Source organism: Castanea sativa, chromosome 8 (genome assembly GCF_040712315.1).
Source record: "Castanea sativa cultivar Marrone di Chiusa Pesio chromosome 8, ASM4071231v1".
In the NCBI taxonomy this organism is placed as follows: Eukaryota; Viridiplantae; Streptophyta; class Magnoliopsida; order Fagales; family Fagaceae; genus Castanea; species Castanea sativa.
In genome coordinates this window covers 28,987,950-29,009,436 of record NC_134020.1, presented here as the reverse complement: position 1 = coordinate 29,009,436, position 21,487 = coordinate 28,987,950, and the positions used below count along the sequence as shown (strand labels likewise).

Here is a 21,487-nt window from a genome sequence, read left to right as displayed (position 1 = left end):
AAGTTCAAGTCCGACAATCAAAGGCATGTGATTTCAAGATCAAGACAAAGTGATAAAAAACTATAAACATCTCCCACACAACATGCACTACAAAGCTTAAACTAGTAAAGTACAATAAATAAGCTCATCCAAGCTAAACAAGGTACATAAATAAGTTATGTAAATATAATATGGCCAACCTCAATTACATATCCATCATGTGTAATACAAAAGAAATAAAAAAAATTTTGGTTTCAAAAAGAATTTTATGACCAAAACACAAAGCACACATTATGCTAAAATGAATAAAATGCAAAAACAATGCTAAACTAAGCTATAGAGGGTACACAAACAAGAAATATCAATTTCTTAATTAACCCATGAGTACATGTACAAACTAGTACATACTCACACAAAATCAGAAATAGCTTAGCATTTATATAACACATACTATTCAAGTTTCTCCACAATGTCAAGCATATTCTAAATCAAGAGAGAGATATTATAACTCATGTAATCCTCAAGAAAAATAAAAAAAGACTCAAAATAAAATATTTTTATCTTTTTGAAATTTTTCAATGTTTTTTTATTTTTGAATAATCAAAACAACCTAATAAAACAACCAAAAACTAAAAGAAAACATGTCCACAATTAATTGAAATAATTAAATCAAGGACAAGTAAACAACACTCACCTTAGAGAATATTTTCTCACCCATATAGCACAAGTCTTCGGCTTTGTAGGTGAAAATCCATGAGAAGTAGAGCGTATTTGAGAGATTGCACCAATCTTCTAAGAAAGACTAAGATCTTGCAATTTCTTTTCACAAGCCAACAAGCTTAAATTTTTCAAAAGCATATGAAATAATTTATATGGACTTATGGCAGGAGAAATATCATCACATATCCTAGATTGAAATACAGAATGCTTAAATTTCAATTTATGATAATTAGAACGAATGTGACCGGAGACACCACAAAAGTGACAAACAAGAACAAATTTAGAAACATCGGTATTCCTAACAGCAAATCTAGTCTCAGATTTTGGTTTTTGCCTCAACAAAGAACAATTTGGTCTAATATGACCAACAACACCACAAAGGTGACAGGTAGGCACAAAAACATATTTCTTTTGCTCTCTAACAATAGATTTAGACATATGTTTAGAAATTTCAGCGTCTACATCAGAACTTTTACCTTTGTCAAACCTAGCAAAATAAGCCTTTTCTTTATTATTCCTCTTGAAAAGAGGGATATAAATTTTCTCAGTTTTAGGCTTAAGAGAAACAGAAACACTTCTGTTATCAACAGCAGGCTTGGTACTAGTCAAATTTTCAATTTTAGCCTTATATTCAACTAATTCTTGTTCCAAGGTTTTCATCTTCTCATCTAGAGAGGAAATTTGATTTCTCAAAAATTCATTCTTTTTATTAGATTCATCTAATCTAACAACCAATTCCTCTTTTTCAAGATTAGCCAATTTTAACTCTTTCTTAAATTTCTTAGCAATTTTCATAGATTTCAATAATTCCTTACGAAGAGTTTCACAGGCATCAATAAAATCAACAGAAATAACAGTGTCCTTTTTATTCAAATCATCAAAAATATGAGCAGAAAGACACTTCAAATTATCCATGATAACAGGGATCAAGGATCAGCTCAGAGATCAAAAAATCTATACCAAAAGAGCTACCCACTCTGATACCACTTGTAAAGTTATTTAGACCCCTTAAAAACACAATTGGATTAACCTAGTTAACAAGTCAAGTTATTACTTAGTCCAAATTTCAGATCTAGGTTAACACAATTGTATAATCATATCAATGTAAAGTAGTAGAAATATAAAGAACACAATGATATGATGACCCAGGAAAACCAAACCGATAAAAAACCTGGGGAGGATTTAACCTAGCTATCCTCAAAGGTAAAACAGCAAAACTACTATGAAAGAATTGAAGTTTGTACAATAGTGATTTAAACCACTAACATCCTATTGCTACCCATCAGTAGAAAACTTACTGACATGACCACGTGCAAGCTCCGAGACCATGAACTCCTTCTTTCTTTGGCCTTTGCAAAACACAAACACCCACGTTTGTGACTTTGAGATCCCACTCAAAAGTTTAGCAACATAAACTCTCCTATTTGTGACTTTAAGACCACCCTTGAAGGTTTAGATCATCAGTACCTTTGATGACTAGAGAAGGCAGCAACTTCTACAACACCGGATCTTGAGATTCTTCAAGTAATAACACCGGTAGAGGATATAAGAGAGCTTTTTAGGAACAAAACCCTAAATACAAAAGAGGCATACTCTTCTCTCTCTGAAAAGTCTTATAAAAATGTGCTTAGGGTTTCCTTTATATAGTGGGAGAAGTAGATCTGAAACCCTATCCTTAATGGGCTTGAACTACTGTTTGGGCTTAATTAAAATTCTGCAGATACGACTTTCGATCGGTCAAGCCTGTTTCTCGATCGATCGAACGAGGCAGAATCTGAAATCTTCTTTCTACAACTTGTATGTTCTTGTGTGTTCACGATTTGCCAATTGTTCTAAACTTTTAGAACCTAACATATTTGGTTTTGTAGCTCTAATTAAAGCCTGGTTGTTTATTTATTTATCTTTTGACATCAAAGATGGTGGCTTATGGCTATACTCATCCATGGTGGATGGGGTTGTGCCCCTTTGCAAAGGCTGTTATATCCAACCGGTTATTAGGAAGGATCTTTGTTATATTTTATCTCTACGGTATGACTTTGGCCCCAAAAATAATTATTTATTTTCTCATCACAAAACAAAATGAAAATACTCTCTTGTTAGATCTACAACAAGGAAATCATTTAAAAGTTAAAACTCTACTCAAGTTGTCGTAATCATTCTCTGCTAGTAAATTTATATATTGAAAAAAAATTAAAAAAATAACCTTCGGTTTGGCCAATAATTTAACAACATAATAACATTCAGCCCTATTTGTATCCAGAGTTTGTGTGTGTTGGGGGGGGGGGGGGGGGGGAACCTTGTATCCAATTTAATTCCTCTATTTTACACTTAAAAAGAAGTTTTTGTTTTAACTTTTGTTATGTGAAATTTTGCCATCAGAGTTATATCAATCCAAATCCATAAGTGGACTAAGGCCAATTGTACTATATGTTGTATTAGTAGTCCCTAGATTTAGTGATACTTGCTTTATGACTCCAATCCTTTTATATATATTGCACACTTCGTATATATCTCCTATGAAATCATATTTTCAAAACACATTTTCAATTAAAATAATGAAATTGTGAAATTATGTTTTGAAAATACAATTTAACAATATTAACTAAAATCGTATTTTCAAAAAAAAAATTAGGTTATATGGCAAAATGTGTATGGTGAATATGCAATAACTAGTGTGTGATAATCATTACCTTATATATATATATGTGTGTGTGTGTGTGTGTGTGTGTTCTTGTGTACAGTTTAATCCCTAAATAATTTAGCAAAAATAAAATAAAAATCCCTCAATACAATAGAATGCACATTATTCAGTTTTTTTTAGTCTCTAAGTTTTTTATCTACTATTATTTACTAGTGCTACATCTTTCAACCAGGTATGCTATTGTCGAGGAATTGGCAAGTTTGGGGGCTACCGTACATACATGCTCTCGAAATGAGACCCAACTCAATGAATGTTTACATGAGTGGAAGATGAAGGGATTTCGAGTCACTGGTTCAGCCAGTGATGTAGTATCTCAAACCCAACAAGAGTAGCTAATGAGCACAGTCTCCTCTATCTTCAATGACAATCTCAACATCCTTGTAATTTTAAGTCCTTAATTTATTTCCTGTACATTGCATGGCATTTTAGAGCATATATCCTACATTCTTTTCTGTATTAAAATCTTTGACTTCCAATAATTAACTTAAAAAAGAATTTTCATTTGAAGATCCATCTTGAAATTAGTGGTGGTTCTTGGAATTTTTTACCAGCTTAAAAAGCTTAAATTATACAAGATTTAATAAATAAATAAATAAACTTGTTATATTGACAAAAACACAAAAACACAAATATGTAAAGTTTTACAATTTACTTTTACGAATTTTCTTAATTTAAATCGTTGTATGATAGTTTCATTATTAATGTTGCAAGCTACCCCTCTTTCAAAATTTTAGTTCAATAAATTTTTCTTGGGTTTTTCTTTTTGTTTGTAAGAGCCTAATATATTTTTAAAGGGACCAAAGTTTAAGGACAAAGTTTTGTTATAAACATAGTTGTAGACTATATATTTTGAAAATCTAACTGTTAAATTGTATTTTCTTTGTGTTCTTAAAACAAGTATCAAATTTTATTCCAATAAAATGTTATTTATTATTCAATCTATAAACTTATTTTTCATGTATAATTTTAGACTACACAAAAACTCAAAATTTAAACATTTGATTAATGACATAACTATTGATCTTTAATTTTCTTGAAATTTTACAAATATGGAGATATAAAAAAAAATGTAATCTAATTGTGAATTTGGCAAATTTTACATCCAATAAGAAAAAATATTGGGGAGAGTTATGTTGAATCCCAAAGATCTCTGCCATTCCTCTTGAATCACCGTTGAGAAAGCCTTATCAATTGAAGGAATAGGCTCCATCATGAGAATCAAAGTTCTCACTTGTGAATAGGAATCATTCAGTCCATTAAGAAACTGCATTAGTGAATCTTGATGCTAAAAATTAGTGATCTTGTCATTCACACCACAAGTGCATTTTCCACAAGTGCAACATGGTAAAGGCCTAAAATTTAGCAATTGATCCCATGAAGCTTGAAGATTTGTGAAAAATGTCGTCACTGTTGAATCTCCTTGCATCACAGTGGAAATTTGCTTTTGAAGCTGTGAAATTCTTGGTCCATTAGCCTGAGAAAAACGATTCTTGAGTGCATTCCACACCTCAAATGCTATGTCTCTGTAAATCACACTAGCAGTGATGTGAGGTGAAACGGAATTCAAGATCCGAGAGGAAATCATTGAATTGCATTTCGACCAGGCTTGCTTCTCAAGTGGAGTGATTGCCATTGAAGCATTGATGCTTTCATTAACAAATTCAAGCTTGCTCTTTGTGTCCAAGGCCATTCTCATAGCCCTAGCCCAAGTAGGGTAATTATCCCCAGTCAAAGGCTGAGAAACCAAAATCGCACTAGGTGTTTCACCATGATGCAGAAAAAATGGACTTTGAGGATCTTCCATTGGTGTAAGCTCATGCTAAAGAGCATAAGAGGTTGATTTAGTGCTGGATGCCATTGAAAGAAGCTCGAGCTCTGATACCATGTTAGATTTGTAAACTTGAGAGGAAAGCTTGAAAGCTAGAGAGAAAACTAGAGAGAGATTGAGAAACTTCTAGATTGTATTGAATTGATTAAGACTGTACAAGATCCTATATCTATATATCAGTAACAGAAAGAGAAAAACTAACTACCAAAATATCAGGGTGTTAGTTACTGCACGTGTCACATACATGCGTGCTATTTACAACAAACAAAGACTAACTTATCTAAACTACTTGTAGTTTAACTATCTTCTCTATCGTTTAACTTGCTACTTTTGCATTTGTTTCTTTTTCTTCTTCTGATCTCGAGCATTTTCACACATTCTTTGAGTCTTTTAGACCCTTTGTAACTATTGTCGAGACTTGTGGCACAACACAATTACATATTTAGCACACAAGAATGAGTATCAAATCCAAACAAAAAAGAACGAAGAGTAGTACTACACGTATTTCTATCCATAGAAGAAAAACTTCATTAAAAAGGTAATACTTCTAACATATGCACATTTGCCGAGGAAATTATCCTCAAATATTTAAAATTTTATTATTATTTAGTTACAAATCAACAAATGTGTGGTATATATGAATTCGATGCATACGATAATTTAAAGATATTCTAATTCTAAAAGCTTAAATTATTAAATAGTGAATTTAAATATTTAACCATAATTTCAACATGTACAATTTTTCATGTGTGGGTCTTAAATATCATGTGTCAAAGTTTGGAAAGTCCACACAACATGTGTCAAATTTTATAAGAAAATGGTTTTATTTTGAATAAAATCCTTTAATTTGTTTCACTTTGAGTGCTTGCTCCATTTTATGCTTTACCAATCACAAAATACCACACATCATTTTTTTTTTCCTTTATAAAATAACCAATTTAAAATGAGGAAAAATAAATCAAATGCATGGCATATTAATGTAGTTGGTGAAATATGAAAAGTGAAACAGCATAGTGTGTAACAAATACCTTTTATTCATTTATTTTTGGAATAAGACAACTACATGCATTGCTCTAATTATATATATATCGGTTTCAAGGGAAAAACTTTGGTCTAATGTTTTTATTTTTTTGAGTAAACTGTAATACTTATTAGACTTATGTTCTAGTATATTGGACTTGTCACAATGATGACATGTGGTCCAAGCCAAGTCCATTTTTCAAAAATCCCACTTATGACATCCACTTCTGGTCGAATAAAGCTTGTTTTTACAATGAATTATTACATTAATTTATTTTCATATATTGCAGTGGGGGTGTGTCCATCATTGTTTTTGCTATTTCAAAGTATGCTCAGGGAAAGCAGAAGCCATTCACGGTAATCCCTCCATCAACAAAAAATGGTCTGACCGGTTATGTATGAAGCTGCAGGTAGGCATAGGAATGCCACCAAGGAAGAAACCTCCTTTGGCTCTCCAGCACGTCCAAGAGGGGTTTGACAGTTAACAGCCTCCAAAAGCTTTTCATTGCTCATAAGCTGCAAAGCAGATAATATACAAATAAAAAATTATTAATGATCTCCCAATACTCCATGAAAAATTACTGATTTTCTCAAAATATTAAACTGTTAAAAAATAGTGAATTTTAATCTTTTAACCATTAAAATGATTTTGTCAGGTTAGTCTTGAATTATTATTATTATTATTATTATTATTATTATTATTATTTGTTTCTTTCCTATACTTTTTCAGTTTTGGTTGGCATGCCTAACTCAGAAAAATGACCACTATATGTAAGATACTAGAGTACCGTACTAATTAAGGTTAAATCTGGTAAATTGTTCACAGTTCTTAGTACATGAATAAACTTCAATTAGTATTTATTACAAATAATTGTATACTGAGGATGTCATGTTTTAGTGCCCATTAATCTGTAATCTCCTGTATATGTGTTGTTAATTAATGGAAGAGGCATTCTAATTCTGACAGAATTTAAATATGGCTATTCTGTTAACATATTACATATGTGAGTGTAGTGATTAAAATACTTGCTATTTTTCATATTTAGAGCATTCACATCTGTTTTGAGCATTCACATTTTTTTTCTACAAAATATCTCATTTTACCATCTTAAAAGCATGTTTAGAGGTATTTAATAATAATAATAATAGTTAAACTTTCTTTCTATTGAATCAAATGTCTTGTCTCTCAATGGCCATTTCTTGATGTTTTCAACAAAGACATATATGATTCAAATTATTATTATTATTATTATTATTATTATTATTATTATTATTATTATTTTAAAACCTTTCTCTTTGTGAAAGTAATTTAAGTATCATACATACTACATACGCACCTAGATATCTTGCATGAGGTATTCACCAATTTGGATAAAAATTTGCAAAGTTACAAATAAGGATAAATTATTATTAAGAACTCGTTTGTATTTTCTACTTCAGTGTAGTGAGATTGTTGGGAAGATAAGCACCTTGGGAGACTCCTTGAGTAATTCACATAACATATAGAGAGACACTTTAATTCAAAAGGTCTAATCTCCAATGGGTATGTGCTCAATTATATTATATTAACGACTCATTCTTCTCATTATTATTCAATGTGGAACTTCACTCACACGTGTAACCCAACAATTAATCTCCCCCTTTCATGTGAATCTCTACCTCTTTGTAGGCTTCAAGACCTCTCCGTGGGCCATGAACCAATCCTACTTGCTCCCCCATGAGTTTTTTTTTTCCTTTACATCACCCATGGGCCTCTACGTGTCAACCCTGAATGTCTTTTATCTTTCATGGGAACCTCACACTTCATCATTGTCTAGCACCTTTGGCAATATTACCCATTTGTTGGGCCTTTTCCAAGATTGTTTTTGTGGGCTTTATGGGCTTGCTTGTTGCAATATATCATCCTTGCTCCAACTGTGAAAGGGACTTGCCTTGCTCCATTTGCAATAAGGGCATCAAGTACACATACCCCGTTCCTGCTCCAATTGCGTAAAGAACCTTGATAACCTTGCAAAACTTTCCCCACGCCATCATGGGCTCTGATACCACTAGTTGGCAGAGATAAATACTTTGGGGATATTCCTTGAGTACTTAATATAACATACAGAGACACTTTAACCCAAATGGCCTAGGCCCCAATATGTATGTGCTCAATTATGTTATATTAACTACACATTCTTTTCATTTTTGTTTAATGTGGAATTTTACTCACACGTGTAACCCAACAAGATTTATTACGAAGTATTTGAAAATATATACTTTCTTCCCAAGTGTTAAATTTAGGCTAACAAAACTTATGTAACAATAAATCTCATCACTTAGCATATTTAACAATTATAATGTGGGGGGATGGACCCATTTTCCCTAACAGGTCCACCATTAGCAAACCTTGATGGACTATCTTGCTTATTAGGGTCGACATGTTTCCTAGCCCGAGTTCCCTCCTTGGAACCCCTCGGATATTCGTTTGGACATTTTAAAGATTGAGTCAAAAGTCCTTGAGAGCCTTTAGACAATGGGTCCCTCAATTCGGGTTGTTAGGGTCATAGTTTTCATGTGTTGACATATCTTTTGACAAAATACACTTATAGTTGGGTAATTCTAAGTGGTTTCTAGAATATCATGAAGTATGTTCAATAAACAAGACAAGTGGTATTATTGAAGACATGAAGACTGCATCACGAAACAAGTGAAAAAAAGCTAAAAAAGTGAACCTCGACACTAGTCTCGATACTAGTAGCTATTGAGAATAAATGAAGTACCTCGATACTAGTCTCGACTCCTCTCGATCTATCGAGCTTAGCAGATCCAAAACTCTCAGATCTATTTTTTGGCCCATGATAACTTGGATTACTAGGGTTTCGTTCACTAAAAGCTTTATTTTAAAGTCATCACAAGACACAGAGACTCAATTAGAGAAGCTACCTTGTTCTTATGTGACTTAGGGTTAACCAAGTGCTTCCAGATCTTTGACATGTATGGAAGTGAAGAATTTTATATTCAACAACAAACATCAGTTGCTGGAAAGTTATTCATGTACTGGGATTCGTGCAAAGGAAGAAGTTTCTATAAGAACAAGTCCAATTGGGGATTGGAAGGAAGGTTTAACTGTATGTTGGTACTTCGGGATAGTTTAGGGTAGTGGTAAGATTCCTTATACTTGTAACCGCTTGATTCTTGATTAGTGATTCTTGAGAGTAGTGACCTAAAAATCACCCGGTTAGGTTTTGCCTTGTGAGAGTTTTTCCTTATTTTTCAACTAATCACTATGTCAAATTTAATTTCTAGCACACTTTAGTTTATTTGGTGATTTGTTTGTGTCTCTACGATTTGCATGTAGTTTAACCTAATTAATCAACTTGGATAATTGAATTAATTAATCGAGGTCAATTTTTAACACAACACGAGTATTGGGTCTGTTTGGTACGTGTGTTTAAACAAAAGTTTTCAATTTTTTTTGGAAATACGTATAATATTGTTTAAAAACTGAAAACATGTGTTTATGTTGATGTACCAAACATGCCCTTAGTATCCGGAAAAGATAAATCACTATTTCCCGAGGAGAGAACCAACTGATTAAGAAAAGATAACTTTAGAGGGAAGGGATCTATCACCTCCACAGTAATGCTAACACTTACTAACAACAACTCAACATTGAATGTTGAGCGACTTGTTTGAATAGAAATGGGGATAGATTTTAGCCTATATGCTCTTTGTTGGCTTAATGACGACATGTATGAATTTTCAAGAGCTCACTAAGTCACTATCACTATCCTTTGTTCTCTTGGGAGCGAGACAATTACGCCTATAAATACCTCCGCTTCTCATCCCAGGGGAGGAGGTAGAAAGCATAAGAAAAGGAGAAAGAGTCATTAATCCCTGTTTTATAAGAGAGTTCATGTATTGGTTTTCAAATTGAGGTGATTACTGAGGTTTAAAAAATGTTGTAAAAATAAGTGTTTAAAGTACATATAATGCAAATATGTGTTTGGTATTATGTTTTTAAAAGCATATTTTCAAAAGTGAAAAAACAAAATTGAGTGTTTGGTATGACTATGTATTTTTTTATATATTAAAAATACGTGTCTTATGTGTTCTCAACATCGTATAGGTCCCATAGTTTTCAAAATAATTATAACAATATTACTCAAAATTGTTACTTGAAAAATGAAAACTCCTCTTGAGGTGTTTTTAAAATATGTTATTTAAACACTCTAAATTAGGAACTGTGATTCAAACACTCTTTGTTAAACTTTGCTTCCAAACATATATATTGTTTTTGGGGCTTACTGTTTTTAGTGTTTGTTTGAACTCTCTGACCAAACCAGCCTTAGGGTCCATTTGGTTGGAGATGTGAAAAAGTGGGAGGATAGAAAATGGTAGGAGGATGGAAAGTGGAAGGATAAAAATAAAAATAAAAATCCTTTTTTTTTGTTTGGTTGGAAGTGGAAAAGTGGAGGGCTGAAAAAAGTTAATTTGTATAAATTTACTCATGCACCCTTGTTAAAAATTATGCCCAATTAAAACCAAAAAAGGGACAAAAAAAAACACAAAAGAAAGAAAAAAAAAGAATATAAGCAACATAAAAAATAAAAAAAAAAAAAAAAAAAAAAAAAAGGAAAGAAGAGGCAAAGGAAGAAAAAAAAAAAAGAAAGAAAAAAGAAAGAAAGGAGGCAACTTTAGGAGGAGGAAAATAAAAAGGCAACATCTAGAGGAAAAAATTATAAAAAAGAGGCAACATAAGAGGAAGGAAAAGAAAAGTCCAGGAAATAAATAAATAAATAAAGGGTGAAGAAGAGCAATGTACAGACAAAGCCACGTGTAAGTATACATGGACATTTTTGTTCATTAAGTAGCTCCATTTTCTCTCTTCAGTTTTCTCTCTATTTTGGAGAGAACTTTTGGGTGGGCTCGGAGAAAAAACACTTGGGCCCCACTATTTATTTTCCATCCAACCAAATACACTCAAAAAATATTTTCCTTCCCATTTTCTCTCAAAAGTTTTCCATTCACCCTATTTCACCTCCAAACAAATACACCTTAAGCTATTTGGGTTTTAGGAGCACATTGGGTAGAATTAATAATACTCTTTGTTAAACTTTGCTACCAAACATGTTTCAAAAAAAAAAAAAAAAACATTGCTACCAAACATATATTTTTTGTTGGGGCTTACTTTTTCAGTGTTTGTTTGAACTCTCTGACTGAGCCGGCCTTTAGCTATTTGGGCTTAGGGGCACATTGGGTAGAATTAGGAACGAAGGGAAAGGGGGAATTATCCTGCTTTCGAGTTGTAATTTTTGGGTTTCATTAGTTGTTCTTTCAATAAAAACAGATATATTATATTGGGTTATTTCTCATTTTGACCCACTAAAATAAATATGTCAAACTTCGTGGTCAAGTGCTATCATACACAAGGAAAGTAATCTTACAGTTTCAGCCAAGGGGGTTTTGATAACCCATGGTGCAACAGAGTTACTTCTTATGTTATCCTTTGCCCACTCACATGCCAAATTTTTTGCTAGTTGATTCAACCCTCCTACAAATAAATATTTGGCAAAAGTTAATCGCACCATTTAACTAACATTTAAAAGCTTGCAATAAAATTAAAAGACAAATATCAAAAGAGAATTACCTTTGGCTGCAGCATAAATAGATAATCCAAGAGTTAGGCCTACTACACCAGCAATGGAAGAAACGAAAACAATGCTTCCTGCTCCTGAAGCTTTCAGAAGAGGATAAGCAAGTTGGCACATGTGATAAGCAGATTCAAGATTGGTACACATGAGAAATGAGAAATCTTCAGCTGTGTACTCTATGGTTTGTTTTTGCATGTTGGTTCCCACGTTGTTTATCTGAAACCTGATATTAATAAGGACAGCAGCCCAAAAAGGCTATAGTAATCACTAATTAAAGCTCGTATGTGAAAATGAAGTGCTTTTTAGGTATTCCTGGAGTATGAAGAATGTTGCTCACTCCTCTCATATTCATGGTGGAGTTCAACATGAATGGTGGGAGGGAGCACAATTTCTCAATGTTCCGAGAATACCTAAGAATTTTCTATAAAAATAAATGTAAATAGTATATTGAATATTGTAAATTGGAAACCTCTTAGCTGTTTGAAAAACAAAAACCCTCTCCCTTTAATTTAAAAGGAAGAAAATCCATTTCATGAAAAGAATTTATTTAAAAAGCTTAGATGCTACCTGAATGATATATAATGGTGTGTGAAATTCTCACATAGAATTTTTTTTTTTTTTGAGGAATTAATATAATACAATTGGATCTAAATTCATAGATTTAAGCTTTTAGGTTAAGTTGTGTCACTATAACTAAAATTAAAGAGACTGGCTCCCCTCCCGTTAAAAAGCCTCCCATTATCTCCCCTTTTTACACTACTGAGAAACACGTGGCTAATAAAAAATCTAAGGGTCAAAAGGAAGCCACATCAAAACATGATTTTCCTCTCTTCTTCTCAAAACCAAATCCTTCTCCACAGTCCTTGCTAAACCTAGAAATCACCGCCCATTCAACAACACCCTTGGCAACAGACGGCGAGAATCCATCAGAATGGTGTTGAAGCTATCAAAGTGGCCACCGATTGATATCGAGAAATTGACGAAAATGTAATCTAATTCCAGCATTTTGCTTGCTTTAGTTTTTAAAATTTGAGATTTAAAAGAAAAAACTTAGGTACATGAATTTTACAAAATTAACATGGCTATTCCTATTTGATGCTCGATCTGGGTTTTAAGTAAACATATGAAAAAAAAAAACTACCTAGATAAAAATTAACTTCCATTTTAGAATAATTTCTTACACTTTCTCAAAGACCAGACAATGCATAGTGTGGAATTTGGAATAGAAACAAAGAATTAAAATTACCAAGTGAACTTTCTAATGAGATGAAGATCTGCGAGATAAAAGATGGTTTTTTTTTTAACTTTGATGTTAGAATTATAACTTTTTGCCGAAACTTGTGTACTTTTAATCCATGAGCTTCGTACCTGAAGCAATTTTTCCAAGTGAAAAAATCCTAGCGACTTCGATAGAAAATGATGAGAAAATCCCTCAATTCTAGATCTAGATTTTCTTATAACATCTAGTTCTAATATCAAAGTTTCAAATGTTTTAGTAGAAGATCTAGTATTGTGATTCAACGGTTTGTTACAGAATAAACATTAGTGTATGGGTGACTGACAGCATCATCAGCGCTTCTCATACTTTGGTGGTGTCTCTGGCACCTTTCTTATGGCTCCTTGTCGTCCATGGCCAAGGGTGGTGGTGTATGTGTGGTGAGTTTGGCAGGGAGGCTGCTGAAGGGTTTGGATTTGGGAAAGAGAGAAATTATATTTTGAGTTGGTTTGATTTGGACCTTCTGATATTTTATAAGCCACCTGTTTCTCATTAATGTAAAAACGGGAGATAATAGGAGGCTTTTTAACGGGAGGGGAGCTAGTCCCAAAATTAAATTAGGGTATCCCAGATATGGCAATGACGATATGACCTCTTATCAAGGAAATAAGTGCACAGATTCTTTTCTATAAAAATATTCTTCCAATACAAATTAAGTTGTTTTTATCATAGATCTCAAAAAATCTAACATGCTTTTCTAAATAAAATGGAAGCAAATGGTTATAGCACATAAAAGAACATTTTTATGAATGAAAGAATACAAATTCCTAAAGTAAAACTTTTGACGATTAGGTGTTAGAAAATAGGGTGATCAATCCTTTACACTATACCAACTTCTGTGGTGGTATAAAATGCCATGCAAAGCAAAAATGGTGAGGAAATAGAGGACTTACAAGGATGTTGAGTTTGCCATTAAATAGGGAGGGAACTGTGCTGATTAGCTCCTCTCGTTGGGCTCGTGATGCTACATCGCAGACTGAACCAGTGACTCGAAATCTCTTTGCCTTCCATTCATGCAAGCATACATTGAGCTGGGCCTCATCTCGAGAACATGTGTGTACGGAAGCCCCTAGACTTGCTAATTCCTCGACAACAGCATACCTAATCACAACATGTAGCTCTAAGTTATAACATAATTTCAGAAAACAAAAGTAAATAAAAAAATACATGTCATGTGAAATAAAATTTCTAGTTAACAATCAGTATAATTTTTAAAATATATGACAATATTAATAATAAATAGAGAAAATATAAGAGAGAGAACTTAAAACGGTTAACTTGGTTCAGTTTTAGGTCCAACATTCACAACGTAAAGATTTAATTAAATGGTATTGTATATTGACTTTACATGTATTACAATTTTTTTTACTCAAAGGTATACATGTAGTACACTAATCCTATGATCATGCAAGATTTACTCGAAGGCAACTGTGTAATTTTCTATTAAAAAAAAAGTCATTTCACAGGACCATTTATCTATTATATTATAAAATCAAATTTTTTGACTTTTAGTTGATGTCTCCATAATTTTACACCTCCGCAAATTTTATTTATAATTTTTTTAATCTGATTTATTTCTTTCTATTCAATATATATATCTGACCTATTGTGGGACTCCTTTTTTACACTTGCTCCTCTCTCTCAAACCCGATACTTTGCTGAAGTTGGTTTTGAGTCGGGGATTCATATGGGTCCTTATTGGTGGGTTCAAAAAGCATTTATTGCGCTTTTGTGTTGATTTGCGTTTGAGAGAGAGAGAGAGAGAGAGAGAGAGAGAGAGAGAGAGAGGTATCCTGATTATCATTATTAACATAGTTTCCTGTTTGCTCTACTTAAAAAGATTTCTTGATCCTCATATTATTCTTGATGAGAGGTAACTCTTAAGGATTTTTATTTTATTTTATTTATATATATATATATATATATATATATATATAAATTTTCCTGTGATTAAGTCAAATCTAATTCAATGTTGGTCTCTCTGCAAATTCCTCACTTGAGACCTGCTGAATACAAAAGGTCTAGATTGCCTAGAAACCATAGGACTGTGAATCGGGCATATGGTGGTGTGCTGTCTGGAGGTGCTGTTAGGGAGAATGATGTTGCCATAACAAGCTGGCTTTATTCTTTTTAAGATTCAATAGACATGTTCTAAGTTAATTTCTTTGTTTTTGTAGGATAATCCGAGCCTTCTTGGTTGAAGAGCAAAAGATTGTGAAAAAGGTTTTAAAGATTCAAAAGGCAAAGGAAAAGCAAGCCTCAAAGAGTTAAAATGAGTGGATGATAAAGCAATAGTTTGAGTTCTGTTGTATTTGACACACTTTTGAGAAATGAGGATGTATGGATCAACAGTTGCGTTGCATATTTTGAAGTTGATTTTGACATTGAAGAGTGTAATTATTAATTATATCTGAGCTGGATCCCCCCAACCCCTAAACCATAAAAGTGATGCTGGTGGTGGGAATTGAGCTTGGCTCTGAACAAGCTTGCTTATATATAAACTAATCATTTAAATTACCATAAATAAGATGCAATGTAAACAAAATTAGTAAAGTATTCTTTTTAAAATTTTATTTTCAATAGCTTTTTCGTTAGCGACAAATTTACCTATATTAAGAAATCTTCAGAAGGAATGCATTTCAAGCTAAAAATAGCAGGAAGAAAAAAGAGAGTATTAGGCAGAGAAAGAACCCGATTCCTTTCGTGCCACCAGTAACAAGAGCAGTCATTCCTTGAAGTGACCATCTGCTTTCTCTGTTTCCAATTTCTGCGTCCGCCATTTATCTCCGCTAATCTATCACTAATGTTTGCTATAAGCCTATAAGTAGAAGTAGTATATGTATATCCACTTCTTTGAACCGATGGAATGGGTAATGCAGTGGCATTTATTATCTGCAGAACACCAGTAGATGATAAGGCCTAAAATGGTCAAAACCTTTGTGCCACCGGGAGAAACAAACAAACTGGCTATTGTGAAAATGTCTATACTGAGACTCAATGGGTTTTGTTTCATCCCAGAGTATTCACTATTAATAATGGTCCAGTCGTCTTGCTTTGGATCACGTGCAATTGGTATGGATGGTTGAGATTTAAAATTATAAAAAGCAACTTTAAATCTCAACCACTAAATATCAAAAATGAGGAAAAGTAAAAAAAAAAAAAAAAAAAATTTGTGAGGGACTTGGGTGAATTGCACGGTCTATCCTCTTGTTTTTTGTTTTTGCTCCAGCTGTTGGCTCTCATCAGGTTGGTTGTAACTCTTTGGTTGTTGTGTTGTTGCTTTCTGAGCTCTGTTTTAATGTTGGTATTTAGCCAAAAATCAAGGAGGAACCATACACAAAAAGAGTACAAACCTTGGCTCCTTTCACTGTTCTCCAAAGTCTCGCCAATGAATTATTCCACATGCTCCTTTCGCTTGTCAATGTGCAGGTACAATAATTCAGGGCCTACTATTGTACATAGATAGGGGGTGGGGCTAGAAATTTGTGTTTGGAGGGCGAGGTAAGTTGATGGTGAACACCAGAGAAAAGCGGTGGACCTAATGGTGAGGGAAAATGATGAGTTTAAATAAAAATAAATAAAGAAAAGAAGAAGAAGAAGCAGGATGAAAAGATTAGAGGGGCAGTAAAATAAAAATAAAAATAAAAAGAAGATGAAGTAGAGAAGGGGAAGTAATGTTAGAGAAGAGAAGAAATGGTACCATGAATTGAGAATTGAGAAAAAGAAAAAGAATATTTTCAAAAAAAAAAAAAAACAATAATGAGGCATCACACATTTTTCCATAATTCTCTTTTGTGGCAGATCGTGATTGACTGTTTTTGTTAATATCACATGGATTCATCATTTTTTTTTCAAACCAATCTACCGTGTAAGACAATTGTGACAAAGTGTACATAAAAATGTGTGATACTAGTATTATTGGAAAAAAAGAATATATATATATATATATATATATATATATATATATATATATATATATATATATATATATAAAGGGAGATTCATTCGTGTGGAAGGTAGATTTTGGCAAAGTTTTGTAAAAAAGAAACTCACTTTATAAATGACATTACACACTTTTTTTTTATTTACAAAAACACTTTTTTTTTTTTGGAAAAAAAAAAGAGAGAGATTGAAGAATGAAAAAAAAGGATAAAAATGTATTGGATAAGCCAAATTTGGCTGACGTGTTGGAGGTGGAGGGGGGGGGGGCAAAGCTTTGTTTTCAGGGGAGCTCAACTCTTTAAAAAATTGAGTGTGTTCTATTTTTAGTGTTTTACCTAAAGGGTTTTTTTTTTTGGAAAAATTTTGGATGAGCAAACATACGTGGCTCTGCCCTTGTACATAGACCAAATCAAGGCCTAATGTTTGATGGAACATGAAAATAAGGAGAGCACTTCAAGGAGAGAGAGAGAGAGAGAGAGAGAGTATATTAAGATTTTTTCTCTATGAGTGGTTGGTTATGAGGGAGGTTACCCTTTTTCTCAACCCTATTTTTATTTATTTATTTGTCTAGGATAAGATAATCAAATAGTTATTTGCTCTAAATCCTAAAGTTAGGATTTTTTTTTGCCCCTATCTCACATGGGCGCCTTTTAGGGGCAATCATATGGCCCAATGCCAACATTCCCCCACTGGCCCATGATAGAGGCATGCTATCCTAAACATATCTCTCACTTGATTCCATCCACTTGTTCTACGCATACAAAGGGAAATCGTTCATGCAATCAAAAACCTAATATGTATGGTACAAAGCTGTATCAAAACTATTATAGTGACATATTGTTGTTGATAGAATATAAAATGAAACACTGTGGTCATATAATTTTTATTGTTTTATTTATGGCATAAAACAATGAGTCATTGAAATATATTTGGTTGTTAGTTAGTGTTAAAAATAGACTTGCTTGCATGGGAATAAAGTGGATAATCAGATAACAAAGAAGTTGTGGATAATCAAGACTTTTTTGAATATTTATCTACAAGATAATTATCACTTTAAAGACCTGAATATCCAGAAAAGGGAATTAATTTTTAGAATGTAGATTAACAATGCGTCTAAGTGCAACTCCTGGCTAAAAAATCCTCAAAAAGGGATCCAAATTGGACCAAAATTCAAACATGGGTTCGGCAATCAAGAGGGCCATTCAGCACTCTTGCAGTGCCAATCGGTACATGAAAAGTGCCGATTGGCACAAAATTGTGGCTTGGCCCGAGGACTCCTAGATTGAGATAAATCTTACCCTTTCAGATTTTTTAGAGATAAGGACGCGTCCTAATTCGTATCTAATCGTTCAACTAATTTTTCAAAGCATTCCAACCTCTATAAGTAGGGGATGCCTCTCAAAATTCAGCACACTTTCTGACCCCCCCCCCCCCCTCTTTCTTGCTCTTCTCTTCTGATTTTTCAATTCCCCTTACGTTAAAGACGTTCTAGAGGCTTTTTTCTTAGGAACTTCTCTTTTGTAAGTAAATTATTTTAGGCTTCGAAGAGGTGAACAAACTTCTTTGAATTCTAAAATATTCTTTCATTAGAAGAGCATGCTCATGCAAGAGGTATTCTATTTTTTTTCTTTTCTTCTCCATTAATTTGTGTTGATGATGCATGAATATGTTTAACATATTATTATTTATTGTTCTTGATATATAATTACCATGTCCTGCTTGAATTTTTCTTTACCATGTTCTTAGATGATTGTTTATTGTGATTCTCTTTCTTAAATTTCAAAATCTGTTGGCTATCAAAGATTTCTTTAAAAACTCAAAAACTGATCTGTATTTTTAGATTTGATTTTTTCTAAACACAAAACAGATCTATATTTTCAAATCTGATTTTTTCTAAACACAAAAACTGATATGAATTTTCATAAAATACAAATATGATTTTTTTTAACACAAAACTAATTTGTATTTCATTAAATACAAATCTGACCTTTTTAGAAAAAGTTTTCTTGGTTACAAAATTGTAGATTTTGAAATTTAAAAGAAGAAATTGAAAGTTAGGTTGAAGTCTTTTTTGTATTTATTATTTTAAATGTGATGCATGTATAATAAATTCATCTCATGAATGTCAATCCTTTTTCAAAATTTCTTTTTTTTTTTAATTCATAAAAAACAGATATGATTTTCTTGATAAAATCACCTTTTTAACTTTACACAAAAACAGCTGATACCTTTTTACAAAAATCTTGTTCTTTCTTTTACATAAAAACATATTTGATTTTCTTTACAACTCCAATTTTTTTATTCACAAAACAAATCTGAATTTTCTTGAAAAATAGGACACATCCATAAGGCAAATTTATTTGAATTAATTTTGGTCAAGTGTCTGTCATGTATGTTCAACAGATCATTCAACATCATGTAAAAAAGGGTATATTGTTCATTAAAGTCTAGAAGACCAGATTTTGTCTGGGCGGAATGGGTACCTAACACCTTCTTATTCCCTAGCCTAGCCCCCGAGCTTTGGATTTTTGGATAGGTAGATTAGTGTTTTGTCTTTTTAATTTTGGGTAGATTATAACTAGGACCAAAAGCTTTGTATTCTTTCTCATAGATTGTAACTAGGACCCAAAGCCTTGTAAGGTTTAATTTACCAAAATTGTTCTTGTCTTTATTCAATCAATGACATTCGAAATTTTTTGATCATGTAATTTGTATTTATTTTTTCTTATTTTTTTGTATAAAAAAATGAGTGGCGACTTCACACCACTACCCAAAAGAGAGGTGCCCTTACAAGCACCCAAATCTCTTTTTTGAGAGCACCCATGTGGTCTCTCACAATACTCATATCTCAAAAATACAACCTGAGCTTAAAGAGAACAAGAAATGAGAGAGGGACAAAGAGATAGAGAGAGAGAGAGAGAGAGAGAGAGAGAGAGAGAGAGAGAGAGAGAGAGAGAGAGAGAGAGAGAGAGAGGAATGAAAGTGTGTGGCTGTGTGGTATAGAAAATGAAAAATTCTGAAGTTGTGATGTAGCGTGTGAGTTTGATTTTCTGGTTTGTTTGTGTTGAATTTTATGTTTGTTTTTGAAAAAAAAAAAATAAAGATAAATGAAAACCTTTAAAAAAAATTCGAAGAAATTATTTTAAATTTAAAAGTTGACGTGGATGATGATGTAACATTTTTTAAATACCAAATAAAAATTTAATACTATTATAATGTGGCTTCATGTCTGCCAGCGATGCAGTTTGTCTGCCATATAGACTATTTTTGTTATAAAGATGAAGTGATTAAACGAAAATGATTTTTTGATTTTAGACACAAAAATGGGACATAAAAATTCTTTTAGAACCAAAATGAAAATTTACGGATAACATAAGGGACGAAAATGATATTTGCACCTTACTTACCAAATTTGGAGATGGAACTTATGTTGGCCCTATGCATTCTGGGGAGACGTCGCCCTTTCACGCTTAAGGTGGAACAAATGCAAAAGTCGCAAGCCAGGTCCGCCTTATTTACCATTATTATTGAATATTGAGCAGAGACATAAAAGTCTAAAGTGTTTCATAATATCTTCCATCTTGATTGCTCGTACATCTCCCCAAAAGATCCAACAATAATGTAAATTCGTAAAATGAAACTTTGTTGGAAAAAAGTGTGGGCCAGAGAACTGGGTTGCCCATCCCACCATGTCTAGCACAAAGCCGAAAAAATCAAAATTTATTATGTGTTCGGTATAATTATTTTTATCAACTTATTTTATTATTTAGCTTATTTTTACTATTATTTATAAGTCTCATTATACTTTTTAATATTATTCATGAGTTTCATGGTACTATTTCAGTTACCTTTTACATTAATCTATGGCACTTTTAGCAAAAAAAATTTAGTTTCAACTAAATATAATCTATTCCAAACAAATACTTAGTGCGAAGTTATATGATGACAATAGATGTCACTATTTGCTTAGTGCACTACTTAGTGCGAAGTTACTTAGTGCAGAATTTTTTTTCTATAAAAGTAGATTAAAAGAAAAACATTTTACATACTTAAAATATAAGTTATATTTTAAAATACACTATAATCTTTATTTTACACTATATTTTATTAAAATTTTAGTTTTTTAATTCTTTTTTCACACCGAATAACAATTTTTTACTCTCTTTCTTTATTCATTCACAAGATAGGTAAAGAAAAAATTAAAAAAAAATGTAAAATAAATAGTATCAGTTTAAATATATATGTTAGTAACAATATATATTTATGAACAATTTTAACTTTTTGGTACAAAAATATGTAAATACTGACAATTTTTTTAATCTTTCACCATCTAATGAGAGACGACTATTGTAGGGGTATTGGGCCCAGTAATTTATAATGGACGG

At 32.4% G+C, this 21,487-nt stretch overlaps 1 protein-coding gene and 1 pseudogene across 1 annotated transcript; both read right to left on the bottom strand.

Moving 5' to 3' along the window:
- Positions 1–4,685: 4,685 nt before the first annotated feature.
- On the bottom strand, positions 4,686–5,204 carry LOC142606144 (uncharacterized). Its single transcript, XM_075777540.1, has one exon. The coding sequence runs from the start codon at positions 5,202–5,204 to the stop codon at positions 4,686–4,688; it is 519 nt and encodes a 172-aa protein (XP_075633655.1).
- A 1,116-nt stretch (positions 5,205–6,320) lies between these two features.
- LOC142607506 (tropinone reductase homolog At5g06060-like) lies at positions 6,321–16,135 on the bottom strand (annotated as a pseudogene).
- Between the last annotated feature and the right edge of the window lie 5,352 nt (positions 16,136–21,487).